Source organism: Trachymyrmex cornetzi, unplaced genomic scaffold (assembly GCF_001594075.2).
Source record: "Trachymyrmex cornetzi isolate Tcor2-1 unplaced genomic scaffold, Tcor1.1 scaffold61, whole genome shotgun sequence".
Lineage (NCBI taxonomy): Eukaryota > Metazoa > Arthropoda > Insecta > Hymenoptera > Formicidae > Trachymyrmex > Trachymyrmex cornetzi.
In genome coordinates, this window is record NW_017299926.1 from 2,797,742 (window position 1) to 2,815,372 (window position 17,631).

At 29.0% G+C, this 17,631-nt stretch overlaps 2 protein-coding genes across 2 annotated transcripts; both read left to right on the forward strand.

Moving 5' to 3' along the window:
- Positions 1-18: 18 nt before the first annotated feature.
- Positions 19-12,193, forward strand: LOC108766635 (uncharacterized). Its single transcript, XM_018516043.1, has 8 exons — positions 19-347; positions 791-1,074; positions 2,402-2,582; positions 2,822-3,487; positions 3,669-4,865; positions 5,319-5,990; positions 11,071-11,814; positions 11,971-12,193. Exons 1-8 carry the CDS (start codon positions 19-21, stop codon positions 12,191-12,193), a joined length of 4,296 nt encoding a protein of 1,431 aa, XP_018371545.1.
- Positions 12,194-12,613: 420 nt separating this feature from the next.
- Positions 12,614-17,428, forward strand: LOC108766636 (uncharacterized). The gene is made up of 9 exons (XM_018516044.1): positions 12,614-12,705; positions 14,167-14,262; positions 14,683-14,778; positions 15,199-15,294; positions 15,530-15,586; positions 15,753-15,854; positions 16,355-16,453; positions 16,711-16,784; positions 17,336-17,428. The coding sequence occupies exons 1-8, from the start codon at positions 12,614-12,616 to the stop codon at positions 16,724-16,726; spliced, it is 654 nt and encodes a 217-aa protein (XP_018371546.1). The 3' UTR covers positions 16,727-16,784; positions 17,336-17,428.
- Positions 17,429-17,631: the final 203 nt, after the last annotated feature.

The following is a 17,631-nucleotide window of genomic DNA, read 5'->3' on the forward strand; positions in this document are numbered from 1 at the left end:
ATAAAGTTTCATCTGCGAATGAGACATAGTCAAGAAATAAGAACTATCGTAGAAAAAGAAATAGCGACTAAGTCTCTATCGCAATATTTCGAAATAGATGAAGAATTTAGCGCATTGTGCAAACGTTGCAATGATAAAAAGGACATATTTTACGGAACAGATGCCTTAAAACACATTTGTATAGAAACAAATCAACGTTTAAGGTCTCGACAACAACCTAAAGACAATGATGTGAACAGAATGACACAATCAAGCACACAGCACTCTATAGCCACTGAAAATGCAAATACAAGCTCCCATCATGATGACATAAATATGCAAGCTCCTCGAAATCAAGACCAACAAAGGTAACTGTTACGTAATAAAAATGTTAATGTTTCACTTTTCTTAAGTTATTAATACATTATATACACTTAATACACATTAACAAATTAGTATATTATTTAATTCAATCTATTTATCTCAACGTTTATTATAATAACGATGTTGCAGTAGCCTATAATAAAATGTCAAGAAACATTTCCAAATTTAATCATGTACCAATTTTCAATGTTAAACTTTATTTTCAAGTCAAGATGTGTAAAATGTATAATGTTATTCTTCATCTGATTGATGGACAACAGAAATCAAATAAGTAGGAATTAAAGTATATAATTCTTACTGAACTGAAAGATTCAATCAATTCTTTACTAATGAAAAATTACATATTTCACACTCTCTCCTATCATCAACCTTTCCTACACAGCTTCTCTGAACATTTTCATTGATTTAATCATTATTTCGTATTTAGTAACACATCCCTATACTGTGCGGATGCAATGGCAGCTCTAGAAGAATCAGACAATTGGATGTGGAAACATGTTGTTAAATTAAACAGTTTTGCTCTACGGTGCAATACAGATTGTTGTCTTCAAACGTATTATAATAAAAATACAAGTAGATTGATAACATCGATGAAGGCACATTTATACCATAAGCACAAAATATGGAATGAACAAGATCACTTAGAATGGGGAAACAACAATGACTTGATATGGCAATATTTTAACAAAATAGACTTATACAAAGGAAAATGTAAATTTTGTAGGAGAATTTGCCATGAAGCATATATACCTAATCTAAAGTTACATTTGTTAAAAAAGCATAGTCAAAGAATAAGTTCTGCTGTACAAAAAAAAATTGCAACAAAGTCACCATCGCAATGTTTTAAAATCGATGAGAAAGAACTTAGTGCAAGATGCAAACGTTGCAATCTTAAAGTAGACATACTTTACAAAATAGATGACTTAATATATCATATTTGTTTCAAAAAGAATCAACGTTTAAGGTTTCGACAAAAATCTGAAGATAAAAACGTGAATATAATGACACATCAGTCTACAGTCACTGAAAATGTAAATACAAGCTCCCATCATGATGATATAAATAGGTAAGCACCTCAAAATCAAGACCTTCAACAAAAATAACTGTTATAGAATAAAAACATTAATGTTTTACTTTTCTTAAGTAATATTAATATATTATGTTCACTTAATACACATTAAAAATTTAGTACATTACTTATTTCAATCTATTTGCCTCAACGTTTATTACAATAACGATTTTGTAGTAGCATATAATAAAAAGACAAGAAACATTTCCAAATTTAAACTTGTACCAATTTTCAATGTTAAACTTTATTTTCAAGTCAAGATGTGTAAAATAAATAATGTCAATCTTAATCTGATTGATTGACAACAGAAATCGAATAAGTAGGAATTAAAGTATATAATTCTTACTGAACTACCGAAAGATTCAATCATTAACATTTATTAATGAAAAATTACACATTTCACTCTCTCTTATCATCAATCTTTCCTAAACAGCTTTTTTGAACATTTTTCTTAGCTTAATCGTTGTTTCGTATTTAGTGACACATCACGATACTGTGCGGATTTTATGGCAGCTCTAGAAAAATTAGACAATTGGGTGTGGAAATATGTTGTTAAACTTAACAATTTTACTGTACGGTGCAATATAGATTGTTGTGTTCGAACTTATTATAATAAAAATACAAGTAGATTGATAACATCGATGAAAGTACATTTATACCATAAGCACCAAATATGGACAATAGAAGATCGCTTAGAATGGGAAAACAACAATGACTTGATATGGCGATATTTTAACAAAGTAGACTTATACAACGGAAAATGTAAATTTTGTAGGAAAATTTGTCAAGAAGCATATATACCAAATTTAAAGTTGCATGTGCTAAAAAATCATAGTCAAAGAATAAGAGTTGCTGCAGAGAAAAGAATTGCAACAACGTCACTATCGCAATGTTTTAAAATCGATGAGAAAAAACTTAGTGCATGTTGCAAACATTGCAATCTTAAAATGGATATATTTTACGGAACAGATGCTTTAATACATCACATTTGTTTGAAAAAGAATCAACGTTTAAAGTCTCGACAAAAATCTAAAGATAAAAATGTGAATATAATGACACAACAGTCTATAGTCACTGAAAATGCAAATACAAACTCCCATCATGATGATATCAATAGGCAAGCTCCTCGAAATCAGGACCTCCAACAAAGGTAACTGTTATAATAAAAATGTCAATGTTTCACTTTTCTTAAATTATTAATATATTGTATGCTCTTAATACACATTAAAGTTTAGTATATTACTTAATTCATTCTATTTATTTATTTCAACGTTTATTATTGAATATTAATGAAAAATTATAAATGTTTTACTGTCTCTTCTATCATCAACCTTTCTTAAATAACTTCTCTAAATATTTTCCTTGGCTTGATCGATATTTCATATTTAGTGACATATCGCTATACTATACGGATATAATGGCAGCTCTACAAGGATCGAACTATTGGGTGCGGAAACATGTTCTCAAATTAGACAATTTTGCTGTACAGTGCAATATAAATGGTTGTAACGAAATTTTTATAACTAATAGTAAACATGCAAGTAGAATGATAACAACGATAAAGGGACATTTATACCACAAGCACGAAATATGGAATAAAGAAGATCGCTTAAAATGGATAAACGATGATGACTTGATATGGCGATACTTCGACAAAGTAGACTTATATAAAGAAAAATGTAAATTTTGTAACATTTTACTTTATGAAGCACATATACCATTTATAAAGAACCATCTGCAAAGACATTGTCAAGAAATAAGAACTATTGTACGAAAAGAAATTGCGGATAAGTCTCTAACGCAATATTTTGAAATAGATGAAAAAGAATTTAGCGCATTGTGCAGACTTTGTAATGTTAAAAAGGACATATTTTACGGAACAGATACCTTAATACACATTTGTTTAGAAAAAAATCAACGTTTAAGATCTCGACAAGAACCTGAAAGTAATAACGTGAACAGAATGACACAACAGTCTTTAGCCACTGAAAATGCAAATACAAATTTCCATTATGATATAAACAGGCAAGCTCTTCGAAATCAAGACCAACAAAGGTAACTATTATGTAGTAAAAATGTTAATGTTTCACTTTTCTTAAGTTATTAATATATCATGTACACTTGATTCACATTAATAATTGAGTACATTACTTAATTCAATCTATTTCCCTGAACGTTTATTACAATAACGATGATAAACGATGTTGTAGTAGCTTAATCGATATTTCGTATTTAGTAACACATCACGATGCTGTGCGGATTTTATGGCAGCTCTAGAAGGATCAGACGAATGGGTGCGGGAACATCTTAAATTAGACAATTCCTATGTACGGTGCAGAAGTTGTACTCAAGCTTATAAAATTGGTAAAAGAAATCATTTTATTGAAATGATAAGATTGATAAAGGCACATTTATACCATAAGCATGAAATATGGAATGAAGAAGATCGCTTAAAATGGGAAAACGACAATGACTTGAAATGGCGATACTTCGACAAAGTAGGCTTATATGAAGTAAAATGTAAATTTTGTGACTATTTACTTTGTCCACCATATGTACAACTTATAACGTCGCATCTGCAACGTCATCGTCGGGAAATAAGAGCTGGTGTACGAAGAGAAATTGCGGATAAGTCTGTATCGCATTATTTCGAAATTGATGAGGAAAAATTTAGTGCACGGTGCAAAATTTGCAATGTTGAAAAAGACATATTTTATGGAGCAGATGCCTTAATACATCACATTTGTTTTAAAAACAATCAATATTTAAGACGTCGAAAAGAACTAGCGGCAGCTCGTCAAAGGTCAGACAATTGGGTGTGGAAACATGATCTTAAACTAAACAATTCTACTATACGGTGCAATATAGATAAATGTAATAAAACTTATCATAATAAATCTAACAAATCAAGTCTGTTGATACAATCGATGAAGGTACATTTATACCATAAGCACGAAATATGGACCGAAAAAGATCGCCTAAAATGGGAAAAAAACAATGATTTGGTATGGCGATATTATGACAAAGTAGACTTATACAAAGGAAAATGTAAATTTTGTATGGCTTTTCATCGTGAAGCAGATCTAGCATATCTAAGGTGGCATTTGCGACAAAAGCATAGTCAAGAAATAAGAGCTGTTATAAAAAAAGAAATTGCATATAAGTCGCTATCGCAATATTTCGAAATTCAAGAGGAAGAATTTAGTGCACGGTGCAAACATTGCAATGTTGAAATGAATATATTTTACGGATCAGATGTCTTAGTACGTCACAATTGTTTTAATTATCAACCTTTAAGATCTCGACAAGAACCTGAACATAATAATGTGAACACAGTGATACAACAATCTCTAGCCGATCAAAATACTAATACAAGTTCACATCATGATAATATAAATAGACAAGCTCCTGAAAATCGAGAAAATCAACAAAGGTAATTGTTATATAATTCAAATGTTAACGTTTCACTTTTCTTAAGCTATTGATATATCATCTACACTTTAATACCCATTTAGTATATTACTCAATTTAATCTATTTACTTCAACCATTATTACAATAAACCATGATAAACGTTGTTGTAGCAAAAAAGTAGTAAAAAAGTCAAGAAATATTTCCAAATTTTACAAACTTGCCCCAATTTTTATTGTTAAACTATATTTTCATGTCAAGATGTGTAAAATATATAATGTTAATCTTAATCTGATTGATTGACAACAGAGATCGAATAAGTAGGAATTAAAATATATAATTCTTACTGAACTGAAAGATTCAATCAATCCTTTATTAACGAAAAATTACACATTTCACTCTCTCTCCTATCGTTAATCTTTCCTAAACAGTTTCTCTGAACATTTTCCTTGGTTTAATCAATATTTCATATTTAGTAACACATCACGAAATTGTGCGGATGCAACAGCAGCTCTAGATGAATCAGATAAATGGGTGTGGAAACATGTTGTTAAATTAAACAGTTTTACTATACAGTGCAATATAGATTGTTGTGATCAAACTTATTGTAATAAAAATACAGGTAGATTGATAAAATTGATGAAAGTACATTTATACCATAAGCACAAAATATGGACTGAAGAAGATCGCTTGAAATGGGAAAGCAACAATGACTTTATATGGCAATATTTTGATAAAGTAGAATTATACAAAGGAAAATGTAAATTTTGTAAAAAAATTCGTCGCGAAGCATATTTACCAAATCTAAAGGGGCATCTGCGAAAAAAGCATAGTCAAGAAATAAGTGTTGCTGCACAAAAAGAAATTGCAACTAAGTTACTATCGCATTGTTTTAAAATCGATGAGAAAAAACTTAGTGCATGGTGCAAACGTTGCTATTTTGAAAAGGACATACTTTACGGAACAGATGCCTTAATACATCACATTTGTTTCAAAAAGAATCAACGTTTAAGGTCTCGACAAATATCTGAAGATAAAAATGTGAACATAATGACACAACAGTCTATAGTCACTGACAATGCGAGTACAAATTCCCATCATGATGATATAAATAGGCATGCTCCTCAAAATCAAGTCCTTCAACAAAGGTAACTATTATATAATAAAAATGTTAATGTTTCACTTTTCTTAGTTTATTGATATATTATGTACACTTAATACACATTAAAAATTTAGTACATGACTTAATTCAACCTATTTACCTCAACGTTTATTACAATAACGATGTCGTAGTAGCCTACAATAAAAAGTCAAGAAACATTTCCAAATTTAAACGTGTACCAATTTTCAATGTTAAATTTTATTTTCAAGTCAAGATGTGTAAAATACATAATGTTAATCTTAATCTGATTGACTGACAACAAAAGTCGAATAAGTAGGAATTAAAGTATATAATTCTTACTGATCACTGAAACATTCAATCAATAACATTTACTAATGAAAAATTACACATTTCACTCTCTCCTACCATCAAACTTTCCTAAACAACTTTTCTGAACATTTTCCTTAGTTTAATCGGTATTTTGTATTTAGTAAAACATCAACAACAAAGTCTCTACAAAAATCTGAAGATAATATCGTGAATAGAATGACACCACAGTCTATAATCATTGACATTGAAAATACAACGATGATGATATAAATAGACAAACTCCTCGAAATCAAGACCAACAAAGGTAGTAACTGTTATGTAATAAAAATGTTAATGTTTCACTTTTCTCAAGTTATTAATATATGATGTACACTTAATACACATCAAAAATTTAGTACATTACTTAATTCAACCTATTTACCTCAACGTTTATTACAATAACGATGTCGTAGTAGCCTACAATAAAAAGTCAAGAAATATTTCCAAATTTAAACTTGTATCAATTTTCAATGTTAAATTTTATTTTCAAGTCAAGATGTGTAAAATACATAATGTTAATCTTAATCCGATTTACTGACAACAAAGGTCGAATAAGTAGGAATTAAAGTATATAATTCTTACTGATCTCAAATATTCAATCAATAACATTTACTAATGAAAAATTACACATTTCACTCTCTCCTATCATCAACCTTTCCTAAACAGCTTTTCTGAACATTTTCCTTAGTTTAATCGGTATTTCATATTTAGTAACATAACAACAACAAAGTCTCTACAAAAATCTGAAGATAATATCGTGAATAGAATGACACCACAGTCTATAATCATTGACATTGAAAATACAAGCTCCAGCGATGATGATATAAATAGGCAAACTCCTCGAAATCAAGACCAACAAAGGTAGTAACTGTTATGTAATAAAAATGTTAATGTTTCACTTTTCTCAAGTTATTAAAAATTTCCAAATTTAAACTTGTACCAATTTTCAATGTCAAATTTTATTTTCAAATCAAGATGTGTAAAATACATAATGTTAATCTTAATCTGATTGACTGACAACAAAAGTGGAATAAATAGTAGTTAAAGTATATAATTCTTACTAATCTGAAACAATCAATAACATTTACTAATGAAAAATTACACATTTCACTCTCTCCTATCATCAACCTTTCCTAAACAGCTTTTCTGAACATTTTCCTTGGTTTAATCGGTATTTCGTATTTAGTAACATAACAACAACAAAGTTTCTACAAAAATCTGAAGATAATATCGTGAATAGAATGACACCACAGTCTATAGTCATTGATATTGAAAATACAAGCTCCAGTAATGATGATATAAATAGGCAAACTCCTCGAAATCAAGACCAACAAAGGTAACTGTTATGTAATAAAAAAGTTAATGTTTCACTTTTCTTAAGTTATTAATATATTATGTACACTTAATACACATCAAAAATTTAGTACATTACTTAATTCAACCTATTTATCTCAACGTTTATTACAATAACGATGTCGTAGTAGCCTACAATAAAAAGTCAAGAAACATTTCCAAATTTAAACTTGTACCAATTTTCAATGTTAAATTTTATTTTCTAGTCAAGATGTGTAAAGTACATAAGGTTTATCTTAATCTGATTGACTGACAACAAAAGTCGAATGAGTAGGAATTAAAGTATATAATTCTTACTGATCTGAAACAATCAATAACATTTACTAATGAAAAATTACACATTGCACTCTCTCCTATCATCAACCTATCATCAACCTTTTCTAAACAGCTTTTCTGAACATTTTCCTTAGTTTAATCGGTATTTCATATTTAGTAACATAACAACAACAAAGTCTCTACAAAAATCTGAAGATAATATCGTGAATAGAATGACACCACAGTCTATAGTCATCGACATTGAAAATATAAGCTCCAGTGATGATGATATAAATAGGCAAACTCCTCGAAATCAAGATCAACAAAGGTAACTGTTATATAATAAAAATGTCAATGTTTCACTTTTCTGCAGTTATTAATTTATTATGTAGACTTAATACACATCAAAAATTTAGTACATTACTTAATTCAACCTATTTACCTCAACGTTTATTACAACAACGATGTCGTAGTAGCCCACAATAAAAAGTCAAGAAATATTTCCAAATTTAAACTTGTATCAATTTTCAATGTTAAATTTTATTTTCAAGTCAAGATGTGTAAAATACATAATGTTAATCTTAATCCGATTTACTGACAACAAAGGTCGAATAAGTAGGAATTAAAGTATATAATTCTTACTGATCTCAAATATTCAATCAATAACATTTACTAATGAAAAATTACACATTTCACTCTCTCCTATCATCAACCTTTCCTAAACAGCTTTTCTGAACATTTTCCTTAGTTTAATCGGTATTTCATATTTAGTAACATAACAACAACAAAGTCTCTACAAAAATCTGAAGATAATATCGTGAATAGAATGACACCACAGTCTATAGTCATCGACATTGAAAATATAAGCTCCAGTGATGATGATATAAATAGGCAAACTCCTCGAAATCAAAACCAACAAAGGTAACTGTTATGTAATAAAAATGTTAATGTTTCAGTTTTCTTAAGTTATTAATTTATTATGTACACTTAATACACATCAAAAATTTAGTACATTACTTAATTCAACCTATTTACCTCAACGTTTATTACAACAACGATGTCGTAGTAGCCCACAATAAAAAGTCAAGAAATATTTCCAAATTTAAACTTGTATCAATTTTCAATGTTAAATTTTATTTTCAAGTCAAGATGTGTAAAATACATAATGTTAATCTTAATCCGATTTACTGACAACAAAGGTCGAATAAGTAGGAATTAAAGTATATAATTCTTACTGATCTCAAATATTCAATCAATAACATTTACTAATGATATTTTACTCTCTCCTATCATCAACCTATCATCAACCTTTCCTAAACAGTTTTTCTGAACATTGTCCTTAGTTTAATTGGTATTTCGTATTTAGTAACATAACAACAAAGTCTCTACAAAAATCTGAAGATAATATCGTGAATAGAATGACACCACAGTCTATAGTCATTGACATTGAAAATACAAGCTCCAGTGATGATGATATAAATAGGCAAACTCCTCGAAATCAAAACCAACAAAGGTAACTGTTATGTAATAAAAATGTTAATGTTTCAGTTTTCTTAAGTTATTAATTTATTATGTACACTTAATACACATCAAAAATTTAGTACATTACTTAATTCAACCTATTTACCTCAACGTTTATTACAACAACGATGTCGTAGTAGCCCACAATAAAAAGTCAAGAAATATTTCCAAATTTAAACTTATATCAATTTTCAATGTTAAATTTTATTTTCAAGTCAAGATGTGTAAAATACATAATGTTAATCTTAATCCGATTTACTGACAACAAAGGTCGAATAAGTAGGAATTAAAGTATATAATTCTTACTGATCTCAAATATTCAATCAATAACATTTACTAATGCAAAATTACACATTTCACTCTCTCCTATCATCAACCTTTTCTAAACAGCTTTTCTGAACATTTTCCTTAGTTTAATCGGTATTTCATATTTAGTAACATAACAACAACAAAGTCTCTACAAAAATCTGAAGATAATATCGTGAATAGAATGACACCACAGTCTATAGTCATTGACGTTGAAAATATAAGCTCCAGTGATGATGATATAAATAGGCAAACTTCTCGAAATCAAGACCAACAAAGGTAACTGTTATGTAATAAAAATGTTAATGTTTCACTGTTCTTAAGTTATTAATATATTATGTACACTTAATACACATCAAAAATTTAGTACATTACTTAATTCAACCTATTTACCTCAACGTTTATTACAACAACGATGTCGTAGTAGCCCACAATAAAAAGTCAAGAAATATTTCCAAATTTAAACTTGTATCAATTTTCAATGTTAAATTTTATTTTCAAGTCAAGATGTGTAAAATACATAATGTTAATCTTAATCCGATTTACTGACAACAAAGGTCGAATAAGTAGGAATTAAAGTATATAATTCTTACTGATCTCAAATATTCAATCAATAACATTTACTAATGAAAAATTACACATTTCACTCTCTCCTATCATCAACCTTTCCTAAACAGCTTTTCTGAACATTTTCCTTAGTTTAATCGGTATTTCGTATTTAGTAACACACCAACAACAAAGTCTCTACAAAAATCTGAAGGTAATATCGTGAATAGAATGACACAACAGTCTATAGTCACTCAAATTGCAAATACAAGCTCCAATCAAGATGATATAAAAAGGCAAGCTCCTCGAAATCAAGACCAACGAAGGTACCTGTTATGTAACAAAAGTGTTAATGTTTCACTTTTCTTAAGTTATTAATATATTATATACACTTAATACACATCAAAAATTTAGTACATTACTTAATTTAATCTATTTACCTCAACGTTTATTAGAATAACGATGTCGTAGTAGCCTACAATAAAAAGACAAGAAACATTTCCAAATTTAAGCTTGTACCAATTTTCAATGTTAAATTTTATTTTCAAGTCAAGATGTGTAAAATACATACTGTTAATCTTAATCTGATTTACTGATAACAAAGGTCGAATAAGTAGGAATTAAAGTATATAATTCTTACTGATCTCTCTCAAACATTCAATCAGTAACATTTACTAATGAAAAGTTACACATTTCACTCTCTCCTATCATCAACCTTTCCTAAACAGCTTTTCTAAACATTTTTCTTAGCTTAATGGGCATTTCGTATTTTATAGTAACACATCACGATACCGTGCGGAATTAATAGCAGCTCTAGAAGGAGCAGACGATTTTGTGTGGGAACATCTTAAATTAGACAATTCCCCAGTCAGAAATGATAATAGAATCGACGCCGATTCGATGCCGATTTCATTATTATTTCTGACTGGTTCTAATGTACGGTGCAGATATTGTATTCAAACTTATGAAATTGGAAAAAGAAATAAATTTATTAAATTTATTGAAATGTTAACAATGATAAAGGCACATTTATATCATAAGCATGAAATATGGGATGAAGAAGATCGGTTAAAATGGGAAACCGACAATGACTTGATATGGCGATACTTCGACAAAGTAGACTTATATGAAGCAAAATGTAAATTTTGTGGCAGTTTACTTCATCAACCATATGTATCACTTATAAAGTCGCATCTGCAAAGTCATCGTGAAGAAATAAGAGCTGATGTACGAAAAAAAATTGCGGATAAGTCTCTATCGCAATATTTCGAAATTTATTACGATGAATTTTACGCACGGTGCAAACGTTGCAATGTTGAAAAAGACATATTTAACGGAACAGATGCCTTAGCACGTCACATTTGTTCGAAAAAGTATCAACGTTTAAGGTCTCAACAAAAATCTGAAGATAATAATGTGAATAGAATGACACAACAGTCTACAGGCACTGAAAATGCAAATACAAGCTCCCATCATGATGATATAAATAGGCAAACTCCTCGAAATCAAGACCATCAAAGGTAACTGTTATATAATAGAAATATTAATGTCTTTTTTCTTAAATTATTAATAGATAACGTATATTTTAAGTATATTATAAATTTAGTATATTACTTAATGTTCTTCATCGTTTCGCAATCGGTAAAATACTTATCTGTAAATTGCAATAATTGCAGCAATTACGCTATTAGATTATTATATAGCAACACAGGAATAAATGACTTAAGATCTCACTATCAACATCACATGAATGAAAATTCAAGATGTGAAAGAGGAGCTGCATATAATAGCGATTATAGAATAATGCAACAAGACGTAGCTGCAGAAAATATGACTACACGTTATCATCATGAAAGTATATATTGGCATGATCTGGAAAGTCTAAATCGACTAAGGTAAACGATAGTAAAATCAGTATATTTTATACTTCATGGAGGATTAGTATATTCTATTATGAACAACAGAATTGAACATTTAACGATTAACGATATAGAATACATAAATTTGAGTGCAATATTTAATAAATATGATTTCAATGTTATATTTATAATCAACTTAATATCAACTAATGGATATATATCAAGTTCTGAATGGAATAATACGAATAACATAGTACTCTTTCTCATGATGTTTCGTATGTAAGTTCTCGTCACGTGCTAATAGTTTAATGTCAAGTGTTACTAATATCAAAATTCATGATTCAAAATTGTATAACAAAAAAGCTCTTGGAAGATTAATTAACTATCAATGTCTGCACGAATGGATATTCAAAATTTCAAGAAAGAACTAACGTTAAAATAATATATTGTATATAGAATGATGAATCAGTCCGTAGCAGCAGTTAATATAGCTACAAGTTATCCTGAAGAAAGTACATCTTGGCATGATCTGGAAAGTCTAAATCGAATAAGGTAAATGATAGTAAAATCAGTATATTTTATTCTTCTTGGAGGATTAGTATATTATATTATAAACAACAAAATTGAACATTTAACGATTAACGATATAGACTACACATAAATTTAAGTAAAATATTTAATAAATACGATTTCAATGTTACATTTATATTCAACTTAATATCAACTAATGAAAGTATATCAAGTTCTGAAGGCATAACACGAATAACATAGTATTCTTTCTCATGATGTTTCGTATGTTAGTTCTCGTCAAGTGCTAATAATTTAATTTCAAGTGTTACTAATATCAAAATTCGTGATTCAATATTGTATGACAAAAAAGCTCTTGGAAGATTAATTAACTGTCAATGTCTGCACGAATGGATATTCAAAATTTCAAGAAAGAACTAACGTTAAAATAATATATTTGTATATAGAATGATGAATCGGTCCGTAGCAGCTGTAAATATGGCTACAAGTTATCCTGAAGGAAGTACATCTTGGCATGATCTGGAAAGTCTAAATCGACTAAGGTAAATGATAGTAAAATCAGTATATTTTATTCTTCTTGGAGGATAGTATATTATATTATAAACAACAAAATTGTACATTTAACGATTAACGATATAGACCACATAAATTTAAGTAAAATATTTAATAAATACGATTTTAATGTTATATTTATTAATTTATATTCAACTTAATATCAACTAATGAAAGTATATCAAGTTCTGAAGGCAATAACACGAATAACATAGTATTCTTTCTCATGATGTTTCGTATGTTAGTTCTCGTCAAGTGCTAATAATTTAATTTCAAGTGTTACTAATATCAAAATTCGTGATTCAATATTGTATGACAAAAAAGCTCTTGGAAGATTAATTAACTGTCAATGTCTGCACGAATGGATATTCAAAATTTCAAGAAAGAACTAACGTTAAAATAATATATTTGTATATAGAATGATGAATCGGTCCGTAGCAGCTGTAAATATGGCTACAAGTTATCCTGAAGGAAGTACATCTTGGCATGATCTGGAAAGTCTAAATCGACTAAGGTAAATGATAGTAAAATCAGTATATTTTATTCTTCTTGGAGGATAGTATATTATATTATAAACAACAAAATTGAACATTTAACGATTAATGATATAGACAACATAAATTTAAGTAAAATGTTTAATAAATACGATTTCAATGTTATATTTATATTCAACTTAATATCAACTAATGAAAGTATATCAAGTTCTGAAGGCAATAACACAAATAACATAATATTCTTTCTCATGATGCTTCGTATGTTAATTCTCGTCACATGCTAATAATTTAATGTTAAGTGTTAGTAACATCAAAATTCGTGATTCAAAGTTGTATGACAAAAAAGCTCTCGAAAGTTTAAATAACTGTCAGTGTCTGCACGAATGGATATTCAAAATTTCAAGAAAGAACTAACGTTAAAATAATATATTTTATATAGAATGATGAATCGGTCCGTAGCAGCAGTAAATATGGCTACAAATTATCCTGAAGAAAGTACATCTTGGCATGATCTGGAAAGTCTAAATCGAATAAGGTAAATGATAGTAAAATCAGTATATTTTATTCTTCTTGGAGGATTAGTATATTATATTATAAACAACAAAATTGAACATTTAACGATTAACGATATAGACTACATAAATTTGAGTAAAATATTTAATAAATATGATTTCAATGTTATATTTATATTCAACTTAATATCGACTAATGAATATATATCATGTTCTGAGGGCAATAACACGAATAACATAGTATTCTTTCTCACGATGTTTCGTATGTAAGTTCTCGTCACGTGCTAATAATTTAATGTCAAGTGTTACTAATATCAAAATTCTTGATTCAAAGTTGTATGACAAAAAAGCTCTTGGAAGATTAATTAACTATCAATGTCTGCACGAATGGATATTCAAATTTTCAAGAGAGAACTAACGTTAAAATAATATATTTTATATAGAATGATGAATCGGTCCGTAGCAGCAGTAAATATGGCTACAAGTTATCCTGAAGAAAGTACATCTTGGCATGATCTGGAAAGTCTAAATCGAATAAGGTAAATGATAGTAAAATCAGTATATTTTATTCTTCTTGGAGGATTAGTATATTGTATTATAAACAACAAAATTGAACATTTAACGATTAACGATAGAAACTTCATAAATTTGAGTATAATATTTAATAAATATGATTTCAATGTTACATTTATATTCAACTTAATATCAACTAATGAATATATATCAAGTTCTGACGGGAATAACACGAATAACATAGTATTCTTTCTCATGATGTTTCGTATGTAAGTTCTCGTCACGTGTTAATAATTTTATGTTAAGTGTTACTAATATCAAAATTCGTGATTCAAAGTTGTATGACAAAAAAGCTCTCGGAAGATTAATTAACTGTCAATGTCTGCACGAATGGATATTCAAAATTTCAAGAAAGAACTAACGTTAAAATACTATATTGTATATAGAATGATGAATCAGTCCGTAGCAGCAGTAAATATGGCTACACGTTATCGTCATGAAAGTATATATTGGCATGATCTGGAAAGTCTAAATCGACTAAGGTAAATCAGTATATTTTATTCTTCTTGGATTAGTATATTCTATTATAAACAACAGAATTTAACATTTAACGATTAACGATATAAACTACACATAAATTTCAGTGAAATATTTAATAAATATGATTTCAATGTTATATTTATATTCGACCTAAGTAATATTAACTAATGAATATGTTTCAAGTTCTGAAGGAAATAACACGAATAACATTCTTTCTCATGATGTTTCGTATGTAAGTTCTCGTCATGGCGGTACAAACTGGCAAGCTTTTGGATATCAAATAGATCGACAGAGGTACGTGCTAATAATTTAATGTCAAGTGTTACTAATATCAAAATTCGTGATTCAAAGTTGTATGATAAAAAAACTCTCGGAAAATTAATTAACTGTCAATGTCTGCACGGATGGATATTCAAAATTTCAAGAAAGAACTAATGTTAAATTAATATAATGTATTTAGAATGATGCATCAGTCCGTAGCAGCAGTAAATAATATGGCTACAAGATATCATGAAAGAAGTACATATTGGTATATTCTTGGATATCGAGATGGTGAACAAAGGTAAATGATACGAATATCAACATATTTTATTTTTCTTGAAATAGTATATTCTATTATATATAATTAACGCAGTTATATTGAACAGTTAACATTTAAATATATAAACTTCATAAATTTGAGTCAAATATTTAATAAATATGATTTCAATGTTATATTTATATCCAACTTAAGTAACATCAACTAATGTATATATATCAAGTTCTGAAGAAAATAACACGAATATCATAGTATTCCTTGCTTATGATGTTTCGGATGTATATGTTCTCGTTATGCCGGTACAAATTGGCAAGCTCTTAGATATCAAATAGATCAATTGAAGTTCGTGCTACTAATTTAATATCAAGTGTTGCTAATATCAAAATTCAAACTCAAAAATAAATAGATTCAAATTTCTATGAAAAAAATAGTTCTCGGAAGATCAATTAACTGTCAATGTCTGCATTAGTGAATATCCAAAATGTCAAGAAAGAACTAACGTTAAAATAATATAATGTATATAGAATGATGCACGAGTCCGTAACAGCAGTAAATATGGCTACAAGTTATCATGATGGAAGTTCATATTGGTACGTTCTTGGAAACCAACATGCTGAACAAAGGTAAATAATACTGATATCGATATATTTTATTCTTCTTGAAATATAGTATATTCTATTATATATTCTATTATATATAATTTACGCAAATATATTGAGCAATTAACATTTAAATATATAGACGTCATAAATTTGAGTCAAACATTTAATAAATATAATTTCAAATGTTATATTTATATCCAACTTAAGTAATATTTACTAATGAATGTATATCAAGTTCTGAAGGAAATAACACGAATAATATAATATTCCTTGCTTAGGACGTTTCGGATGTAAGTTCTCCTAATGACGCTACAAACTGGCAAATTCTTCGTTATCAAGTAGATCAACAGAGGTATGTATTATTATTTCAATATGTCAAGTGTTACTGATAGCAGTGATATCAAAATTCGTGATTCAAAGTTCTATAGTAAGAAAGCTCTTGAAAGATTTATAGCGTATTCAATTTACTGACTCGACCCGACTCCGAGTTAACGGTTTGTTCTCTTTAGCTACATTTCTTGCACAGTTTAGCTCTTCTTTTGCAGTTATACAGAACAGACCACACACACATACACGCACACGCACATGCACACGCACCCGCACGCGCACGCGCACGCACACACACACACACACACACACACACACACACACACACACACACACACACAACATACAGAACAGACCACACACACATACACGCACACGCACATGCACACGCACCCGCACCCGCACGCGCACCCGCACGCGCGCGCGCGCGCGCGCACACACACACACACACACAATACATTGACTTGGAGTCGGGTAAAGTCAGTAAATCGAACACGCTATTAGTATCTATCAATGTTATGTTACGAATGGCTATTTAATATTTCAAGAAGGGACTAATGTTAGTAACGTACACAGAATGATGCATCAATTCGTGGCAGCAGAAAATGTGGCTACAAGTAATGACAGTACAACTTTGCAAGCTCCTGGAAATCAAGAGAATCAATAAAATCAAACCTCATTGATATATTGATGTCATTTTCATATTATCATGATTTTTTATTCTGCTTGGGTTAGGGGAAACCTTTACACATGTAAATCAATGGGCGTATTCAGCGGACTCAACAATTGAGTGAGCGCTCGCTGTTGTTGGTGTATTCTTCTAGATCTAAAATTTTGATTGGATGATCTAAAAGAATATCTAAAAGAATCTA

Coding starts and splice junctions, on each gene's coding strand:
- LOC108766636 (XM_018516044.1), top strand. CDS start 12,614: ATGAATCAGTCCGTAGCAGCAGTTAATATAGCTACAAGTTATCCTGAA. Junction 12,706..14,166: donor GAAAGTCTAAATCGAATAAG/GTAAATGATAGT, acceptor TATTTTATATAG/AATGATGAATCGGTCCGTAG. Junction 14,779..15,198: donor GAAAGTCTAAATCGAATAAG/GTAAATGATAGT, acceptor TATTGTATATAG/AATGATGAATCAGTCCGTAG.
- LOC108766635 (XM_018516043.1), top strand. CDS start 19: ATGAGACATAGTCAAGAAATAAGAACTATCGTAGAAAAAGAAATAGCG. Junction 348..790: donor CGAAATCAAGACCAACAAAG/GTAACTGTTACG, acceptor TTTCGTATTTAG/TAACACATCCCTATACTGTG. Junction 2,583..2,821: donor AATCAGGACCTCCAACAAAG/GTAACTGTTATA, acceptor TTTCATATTTAG/TGACATATCGCTATACTATA.